This window comes from Mus pahari, unplaced genomic scaffold, assembly GCF_900095145.1.
Source record: "Mus pahari unplaced genomic scaffold, PAHARI_EIJ_v1.1 scaffold_5176_1, whole genome shotgun sequence".
NCBI lineage: Eukaryota > Metazoa > Chordata > Mammalia > Rodentia > Muridae > Mus > Mus pahari.
The window spans coordinates 110,444-120,779 of record NW_018392424.1 but is presented as its reverse complement, the minus strand read 5'-3'; the positions used below and the strand labels follow the sequence as shown (position 1 = coordinate 120,779).

Here is a 10,336-nt window from a genome sequence, read left to right as displayed (position 1 = left end):
ATGTCTGGAGTCAAATATTTAGTCATTATCGATATGTCATGAAAGAGCAGAATTATCTTTTACAACTGTTTCCACTTAACAAACATAATTTAACACTTAAGGTTATTGAGGTATATTTTGTCAAGGCATGACATCACACTCCTTGGCAAGGAAAAAATTTGTGCACAGAATGAAGAAAGATTAAACAAAGAAGGCACAACTTGGAATCCATTCCATGAGCATGTACCAAATCCCCGTCATTATTACAGAAAGAAATTTGTGTTTGAAGAGAGGAGACTACATTGCCTGGTACAAGGCCCCACACAAAAATGTAGCAAAAGACTGCCTTGCGTGGCCTCAATGAGAGAGGTGGAGCCTAAAATTTTAGAGACTTTATGCCCAAGGAAAGGGAAATGGCTGGGATAAGATTAGCACTATCTCAGAGGTAAAGGGGAAGGGGAATGAGTTGAAGAAATCTGGAAAGGGAGAACAATAGGGGGCCACCATTTAGGTTGTAAATTAATAATCAATTTTAAAGATAGAATCTAGATCAGTGTTTTCCCAAGTCATGACAGCCCATTCTCAGGCTGGCACCTTTTGAGCTTTCAAGGGCAGGAGTAATCAATAAATCATCCAAGCTAGAGTGTGAACCTTTCATGTCCCAATTGGTATGTTATCAATTTTTATTGTCCAAAGTGCTAATTGTCATTTGGGTGCAGGAATACTGTCAGGTGAATTTTAATGTCATTATTTTCAATACTGGCACAATGCAATATTTAATTTTTATATCTTAATTAAACTTCATTTGTTTAATATTGGTCTTATGTTGTTCTTTGTTCATTAGACACCACAGTGGCCTTTTGTAACCAATCTCCTACAAACAAGAGAAGTGCTTAATTTTTTATTGTTTTTTATCATTCTTCCAGAAATTCTCTTTCTATCAGTATAAGCCCTGTGAAGGGAATATTAATGCCACACATTTTAACTTCGTTGGTGTATTATTTTTTCCTTTGGGGAAGCATACCATAGGTAAAAACCCAATCTCATATGCCATGTAATTGCCTGAGTGCATTGTAAGAAAAGGTTTTTAATTTGATCCTGTTCCACATTGTTTTTCTCTCTCAGTCTTTTTTGCTTTTTCAAAATTTACTTTATTTAGATTATTTTCCTTCTTTGTTAATCCAAAAGCACATCTTCCAAATATATCTTGAAACCATTTCATAATAGGGAGATTTATGACATTTATGTGTTTTATAACCTCTACAATGCAAGGGGATCTTCAAGTAGACCCAGATAAGGATACCTTCTCAAAAGCAGGATAGGTAGTATACTAGGAAATTTCTAGGGAAGCTTAAGAAAATACACATGGAATGTAGCATAATTGATTCTGAAGAAATTTTCCTTCAATCTAATATCCCCAAGGTTTACAAATAATAAAAGCCTCTCTACAGCCTGCAACATGTGGAGATTCAGAAAATTATTGAAAAACAGTTGCTCATGATCTTAACAGGGAGGTCTACTTTATTAGATCTTTGTCAAACAACTGTGTTGGTTTTTTGACTTTCACTGTTCCCATTATACATGGCTTTGCCAATGGGTGTGCCAATGCTAGCTTAGTAATATGTGAGGTATATATTCCCCTCATGTCATTTCTGCTACTGGGTAGACTTAAATAGATTTCCAATGAAGACAGCCCCTCTAGTTGAGCTGGCCATCAGCCAAATAGGAAACTTACAAAGGATATAGTGATAAGAGAAAAAATAGACCATAACAAAAAGGCCTATGCTGTTGTTCTAACCATTTTATATTTGGTTTCTTCCATGTAATCCTGGGGACAGAAAAAAAGATTATTTTAATTATAATGTCTATTATTTGTACATTCTAATAATGAATCATGAAGGAATAGGTCATAATAATAAAGACAGCTATGAGAGATTTTTGGATTATAATTGAAAATTTTAAACCAATATACAGACAATTAGGTTAGAGAAAATTAAATGAATAAAAATAAAATGAATAATTTATAGTAAAAAATTAAAAATTCAACATGATTAAGTTCTGTAACCAGCAATGCTCAGATGAGTTGATGCACCAGAAAGGTAAATACTACATAATATATGTGTAATTTTCTAAATTTAATTGCATATGGCAGTAGTCAGGAAACTTACATACAGCTGGACATGTCACAAATTTTGTCAAACTATGAATGTGGGCTCTAGTTGGATTGCTCTGGTTGACTCATATTTTATTTTGGGTAATAAAATACTTTTCTTAATGAAACTTCACACTGAGTTAGTATGTAACATATACTGCCATGAACTAGAGTGCCATACCATTATAATTTTTTCCTTTAAATTAAGACAGGTAGTGGATTCAATATAAATAAATAAATTCAAAAAGTTATTATATATTAATTAAATTCCATGAGAGATTTACAAATACCATGTTGTTCATTTTCAAATACGGTATACAGAAAATTAAATATGTAATAAATTTAAACACAAATTATATGATAATTAAATTGATAGTATGATTAAATAATAGACATTAAGAAATTATATTCCAATGGATTTTGTAAACTAAACATTTTGATATTTCAGGAAGAAGAAAGAATTCTCATGAAGTTTAATAAAATGAAAACAATAAATGAAAAAGAAGAGTTTCTATTGAGAAAGGACACAAAGATTAGATGTGATCCAGGAATGGAGCCCCCAGGTCATAGACTCAGAGAAGCAGTATAAGATATTTTAGAATGATATATAAATGATGCCTTTTATGAAATTGTTAAAATAAAAGCTAAATGCTTTTTTTTCTACTATATTTTAGGAAAATTCTTCCTTTTAGAGGGTGTTTTCTTCCTGATATGACTAAATGAATTCTTGTCTGGTCTCAACAAGATAATGTAACACTTGGGACCAAATATGAAGGCAAGGAGAGCTGTGCTGGAAGCCAAGATAGAGAATACTTCCATNGCNACCATGACCTTCCCTTTAGTGCTGTGGTAGACAGGAAGAAAGGTGACCCAGACACAGAAGAACACCAGCATACTGAATGACAGAAATTTGGATTCATTGAATGTATCTGGCAAATTCCTAGACAAGAAGGCCATGGCATAACTCCCAAGGGCCATTAAGCAGTGGTATCCGAGGACTGAATGAAAGGCAACAGCTGAGCCCTTGTTGCACAAAATGATGACGTGTCCATATTCTGTATGAGCATCTTGGTCAATGAATGGTGGAGATGTTGCCATCCATATTCCACAAATGAGAAGTTGGATCACGGTGCAGATAGGAATGATGTAGTTTGGACCCCTTGATACCATTAGCCACCTTACCATTCTCCCTGGAAAACTGACCTTAAAGGCAAGGACCACAGTGATAGCTTTGGCCAACACAGTAGCAAGAGCCATAGTGAAAGCAACTGCAAATGTGGTCTGCTGGAGGATGCAGGCAGCTGGGTTTGGCTTACCAATAAAGTTCATAGAACATAAGAAACAGAAGGTGAGTGTGATGAGCAAAATGTAACTCAGAGCTCGATTATTTGCCTTGACAATAGGAGTGTCTCTGTGCTTCACAAAGATGCCAATAACAAAGGCAGTGAGTGAAGATAAGCACAAAGCTATGCTTGCTAATGCCATCCCCAAGGGGTCTTCATAGGCCAGAAAACTCACAGATTTTTCGAAGCAGTTGCTGTTCTCTGCATTTGCATAATATCTCTCTGGACACTTCAAACACTGGTCTACATCTGGTCAGAAATATAGGTTATCTTGAGATCAGGAGTTTAGTCTATGAAGATTCTTTTTACTATTAGGCATCTCTAACTACAGGGACTGCCACAAAAGTCACTGTATTTTGTTTTCTCTTGCACAAAATAAGTAGTACACTGGTATAAATAAATCTAGATTAAGAAACTGCTCCTTTTTCCTTCCATATTTATTTTCACATACTATATGATTTGATGCAAGCTTTATTTACATATTACCATCACACACCTTCCCTTCCCTACACTCAGTTTTTCTCAAAACTCCTTGAGCTCCCTACATCTACCTATTATGTTTTAATAACTACTGAGTCCATTCAAGTGAACCAGTGTATGCACAACTGAAGATAGATTCAGTGGGAAAATATTTATACTTTCAAGCCCTATCTTTGTAAAGAAGAGTATTGTATATTTTCAGGTACCTTTCAACTTCCAATAAATTCCTTAAAAGATTCATGGTTGTAATTTAAATTTTTTTTGCCTAAATGCTTTTGATCTCTGTGCATACAATATTCCTCTGCCTTTACTGACAATGCTGTAACTCTTTTGAAATTAACTACTATACTAAATCACATTGTAAAAACCCTCTCTGATCCTGATAGTACTCATATTTCATAGATCTGCTTTAATTTACTATGGGAAATTTAAATTAGAGGAAATACATTTGCTAAATTTTTAGATAATGCTTTCTTTTATGTGTATCATAAATTTACTTCTCTCCTTAAAATTCCTTGTGTTTTTAAACTCTGTTCATTCTGTGCTGGGGTTTATTCAATTGGGACTATTACATTTGATAGTGCTCAAAATTACCTAATAATATGTTTTCATAACATTTAAAGCAATCATATATTTTCATAGATAGAATATACTTAGAAAATGTGGGAGATTTTTTGAAAAAAATACACTACTGTGGAACTTTTTAATATTTTTATAAATGATATGATTAACATAAAATAGATGCAGCAAAAATCATAAAATATATTATGTTGGTATGATAGTTTGAATATGCTTGGCCCAATGAGTGGTACTATTTTAAAGTGTGGCCTTCTTGAAAGAATTATGTCACTGTGTAAGTTGTCTTTAAGACGCTCATCCTAGATACCTGGAAGTAAGACTTTTTGTAGAATGTTTTACCTGAATATATTGAACTCTTAGCTCTTCCTGTGCCATGCCTGCCTGGATGCCATCATTCTTTATACTTGTTGATGATTTACTGAACCTCTAAACCTGTAAGTCAGTACCAATGAAATGTTGTCCTTATAAAATTTGATGGTGTCAAAGTGATTGTTTACAGCAGTAAAACCCTAACTAAGATATAAGTTAGTACCTAGAGTGTGATTCCTTTGATAGACCTGTCCATGTTTTTGGTTAGAAGAATTTGGATTTTGAGATATTGGATAGAAAGCAATAGAATGCTTTAAGTGAATCTTAATGTGTCATCCTTGTAGTAATATGGAAACCTTTGTTGCTTAGGATGATTTTAACTGTAGAAGCCTGGTTCTTGACGTTTCAGAGGAGAATAGTTTTTATATGGGGCTAGTCTTGTAAGATTTTGAAGTGCTTGGATGCCTTTTGCCCTTGTCTAAAGAGTTTACCTGAGGCTAACATAAAGAAATTTATATTAACTGAATTAACAAAGGACGTCCCTAATAACTGAATAGAGACTTTGATCTCTGGTTAAGTCATATGAAAAGCATTTTCATACAAGCATAGCAATCTTAGAAAGAAGAAATAGAATATATATGTTTTAAGTAAAATAAAGGGGCACCAGGAAATGAAATTAAGGAGAATTCTAGTTTCAAGGAGAAAAAGAGTAAATAGAGGAGTGATCTCTGAGCAAGATCTCATGAAACCCATCTATTGTTTGTATTTGCAATTGAGAAGGGAATATTTTTTAATTTTAATATGGAATGAACTACAATCCACAAATAGGGGGCAATCATATGAAGGAGATCTTGAAGCTGGAAGACACAGGCTTTTGACCTGAATCATGGCAAACTGTGGCCATGAGAAATTTAGACTAGGCATGATGTTAAACTCCTTTCATCCCAGGAGACAAAGTAAAGCAGATTTCTGAGTTTGAGGCCAGCCTGTGACAGGCCAAGATCAAAGTAGATATAACCTTAAATCCAGGCATGTTAGTATATGCATTATATCTCAGCATTCTGGAGTCAGAGCCATTCAGATCTTCAGTTCAAGGTCAACTTATAGAGAAAGTCCAAGGACAGCTGAGCTTATGCAGTTATAGAATTGTAAAACAAAAGCTGGAAATAGAATAAGGGGGAGTAATATTCTAGCCCTAGTAAGCAGCTGAACTTGGGAGCATTGACCATGTGGCTCTGGCTTAGGAGTCAAAAAGAGGAGACTAGCAGAACAATTTTTTCTGGTTAGATGGAACTATAAATTAGTGATAATTAAGAATAGATCAGCATCACTGAAGTGAAATTATTTGGGAAGTGTTTTCTGAGAGTAAAAAAGCTGTGTCCAGAGATACCCAATGTTGTACCACAATTTGCAGTTTAACTTGGTATTAGAGTCACCCAGGTGTTACTGGATTTGAAAGTATGAAGGGGTCATGTGGAGTAACTAATGCTTGATAATGTGAGAAGGTAGGAAATGGCATTGGTAAAGGTAAAGCCTCATTTGAAGTTAATGGCACAGGAATAGAGGGATCATCCATAAAAAAGTTGAGATTTAGCACCATGTATAGAGCCTATGTGAGCTACTGGTGAAGCCTAGATGCCGTGCAAGAACCCAGTTTACTGAAGATGTCAATAGCATGGTTTGATCACCAAAACAAACAACAAACATAGAGTGTAGTCAACCAGAACCTAGAATGCTAGAGCACGGTGCTGGAGAAATAATGCAAAAACTTTGGAGGAGCCTAGAAAATCATGTGTAGACACCTGACTCTGGAGGAAGAAGAAGCAATAATGTTGAAATAGCCTTTGAAAATCACAAAATGTTCAAGATTCTAGAACCATGGCATATCTGCTGAGGAAAGATGTTAACATGCCAAAGACCGGGCTCAGTGACTCTCCTCAATTCATGCAAATCAGAGTTTTGGACAAATGGGCAATGAGTGGGTGGGAATTGACAGACAGGAGAGAGAGAGAGAGAGAGAGAGAGAGAGAGAGAGAGAGACTGAGACAGAGAGACTGAGACAGACAGAGAGAGTTACAGAGAGAGAGACAGGGTGAGTGTGGAATCTGAGTGTAATTTTTCAAATGGAGCATCAAACTTTTTATACAGAATAAAAAACAAGAAAAGCTAGGCAGGAAACATCTGCCAAGTTACAGTGACACAAAACAAAAGGAATGTATACATCAAAATATGGCTGGGACCAGGCCTCTGTTTACCACTAAGATGGGAGCCTGGTGTAATGCTAATCTATTGTTAAACCCACCACCATGGGTTCTTAGTAAATGTCTGATTATGCTGTTCCTTTGGACCTAGTGGAAAAAAAAAAAAAAAAAAAAAAACCTGTCTCAGGGGATTCCCTAATTCTTTCATGGTAAACCCACCCAGGCCATTTTGTTCTGCCTTGTTTGGGTGAGCTACTGTCCTAAGTAATCACTCTGCAGACTAGCCCTGAGTGATTCTGGATCTGTTCTTTGTAATGCCTAATTAGTTTCACCAGTCTCTACTAGAAGTAAATTTATGTTCCTGAATAGGTAACCTCACTGAATTCCTATTGAATTCCAAGCTCCTTGGCTTCAAGGATTTTCTAGGACTTTGGAACACTGGTGGAGGCTCACCTATNTTAAAATTCAATCTTAAAAGGCACTGAAAGAGAGCATACACCTTACTAAGCCAGGGCTAGGGTTTGAGTATATGGGTTATGAGAATGCCAAGGTTCCAGGAGGCTGAGTTTCTTTGATACTCTTTGACTCCTGAGTGCTTCCAGGCCTCTAGGCCTGTCAAGGAGACTTCACTGGAGTGGGCATAGCACTAGCATTGATTCAAATCAGTCCGGGTGAAAGAAGTGTGTTGTAGTCAACTAAGATGAAAAAGTATTGTATACCTGAAGACCCCCTTGACATCAGACATGGAAATCCAGAGTTTGGAATTTGCCCAACTGGCTTGTGTCATTCTTTGAGGCTTACACTGAAGAGTTTAAAGTAATCTCAGAAGAGATTTGAACTTGGATTTTTACATTGTTGAAACTTATAAAGTGTGTGGATGTTATAAATTGGACAATATGCACTTTTTTAATGCTATGCCTAGCTATTGCCTCTATAGACTCAAGTGATTAAACATACCCATGGCTACCAGGGAATGGAACTTCCTGGTTTGAATATGTTTGGCCTGGGGAGTGGCACTATTTGTAAGTGTGTCTTGTTGAAGGAAGTGTGTCATTGTTGGCAGAGGATTTAAAATACTTATGTGCCAAGAAACCAGTTTTTTACTCGTACCCTTCACAAGAAGATATAGAATTCTCAGCCCCTCTGCACCATGCCTGTTTGAATGAAGTCATCCTCCTACCTTGATGATAATTGACTGGACCTGTGAACTGCTAAGCCAGCACAAATTAAATGTTGTGCTTTTATGCATTGCCTTTTTCATGCTGTTTGTTCACAACATTAAAAACCTATAACAGTGCATTACACAATATTTCTATGTTTCTAAAAATATAATTGATGATCAGAGTGTCTATTTTATTTCATCAATAACATTGAATTGATATTTTAAAATATAAAATATAGTATTATATTAGTGTTCAAATTTCTATGAACAATATTTTCAAACTTACAGTGTTTAGCATTTCTTTGAGCTGCATAATCTTGAACAATATAATTAATTAACAGACAATGGCCAGAATTGTTCTTTGTGTATCAATGGCTCTTTTTATGCATACAGAAGATACATTCAAAATTAATTTATTTATTCATGAGTGTGTGTGTGTGTGTGTGTGTGTGTGTGTTATATAAGCATTTAACTTGTGTGAAATTTTATACAAATTAAAATTTATTATTATTGACAGAAGAGAGTATGGGCACTTCATAACTCAGAATTCTCCATATGAAATGGATAATTGTTGTTTCAAAATTTGTGAAGAATTTTGTTGGAATTTTGTTGTTGATTGCTTTGAAATTGGACATTTCATTTGGTTAGAAGGCCATTTGCACTATGTTAATTATATTGATCTACAAGCACAGGAGAAATTTTCATCTTTTGATATCTTCCTCAATTTCTCTCTTCAGAGACCCGAGTTTTGTGTCATATGGATTTGTTGCTTACTTGGTTAGAGGTACATGAGGTAGATATTATTTTTGTTTATTGTGAACAGTATTGTTTCTCTAACTTCCTTCTCAGACATGTTATTGCTTACATACAGGAGTGTACTGATTTCTTTGAGTTAATCATGTATTCAGCCACATTCTTGAGTGGTTATATCAGTTGTATGAATTCTCTTATAGAATTTCAGGAATGCAGAGATGGTTCAATTTACAAAAACCCATTAATGTAATTCACTATATAAACATTCTCAATGTAAATCATCTCACTAGAAGCTGAAAAACCATTTGATAATATACAACACCCCATCATATTAAAAGTATTGGGAACATCAGGATATCAAGGCCTTTACATAAATATATTAAAAACAACATAGAGCAAACAATCAGCCCACCTCAAATTAAATGGAGAGATACTTGAAACAATCCTACTAAATTACAGGGCATGAAAACGATGCCCTCTCTCTCAATAGCTATTCAATATATATCTATTCAATATAGTACTTGAAGTTCTAGAGAGAGGAATGAAAAACAATAGTAGATCAAAAGGGCACACATTTGAAAAGAAATAGTCAAGGTTTCACTATTTGTGCATGATATGTTATTTTATATTAGCAACCTCAAAATGTCTACCAGAGTTCTTCTACACCTAATACAAAACTTAAGCAAAGTAGCTGGATATTAATTTCACTGAAACAAATTAGTAGCCTTCCTCTACCCAAAAGCATAACAAAAACGAGAAGAAAAACAACACCCTTCACAATAGGCAGAAGTGGTATAAAGTGTCTTGTTGCAATGCTTAAAAAGTAAATGAAAGATCTATATGACAACTTCAAGTCCTTCAAGAAAGCCTTTGAAGAAGATCTCAGAAAATGGAGAGAACTCCAATACTTATAGATTGGTAAGATTAACATAGTAAATATAGCCATCCTATCAAAAGCAATCAATAGATTCAGTGAAATCATGATCAAGATTCCAATACAGTTCTTCACAAACACGGAAAGAGAAATTCTCAATGTCATATAGGAAAACAAAAACCCAGCATAGAAAAAACAATTCTTAACCCAAAAAGAAACTACTGGAGGAATTACAATTCCTGAACTCGAGCTGTACTACAGAGCATTTGTGGAAACAAAACAAAACAAAACAAAAAACAAAGAAACAAAAAACCAACCATATATTAAAAAATGGGGTACAGAGCTAAACAAAGAATTCTCAACAGAGGAATACTGAATGCCCGAGAAGCACCAAAAAAAAAAAAAAAAAAAAAAAATAATCAGGGAAATGTAAATAAAAGCAAAAAAAAAAAAAAAAACAAAGAGATTCCAAATCACACCAGTCAGAATGGCTAAGATCAAAAA

The 10,336-nt window shown here is 34.8% G+C and overlaps 1 protein-coding gene across 1 annotated transcript in view; it reads right to left on the bottom strand.

The window, feature by feature from the left end:
• Nucleotides 1-2,558: 2,558 nt before the first annotated feature.
• The window catches only part of LOC110315001 (vomeronasal type-2 receptor 116-like), a 26,347-nt gene continuing 18,569 nt past the window's right edge, over nucleotides 2,559-10,336 (bottom strand). The window contains exons 7-8 of the mRNA XM_021189172.1: nucleotides 2,812-3,723; nucleotides 2,559-2,587 (exon numbers count right to left, since the gene is read on the bottom strand). Of these exons, the coding sequence (XP_021044831.1) occupies nucleotides 2,559-2,587; nucleotides 2,812-3,723 (941 nt within the window). The remainder of the gene's footprint in view (nucleotides 2,588-2,811; nucleotides 3,724-10,336) is intronic.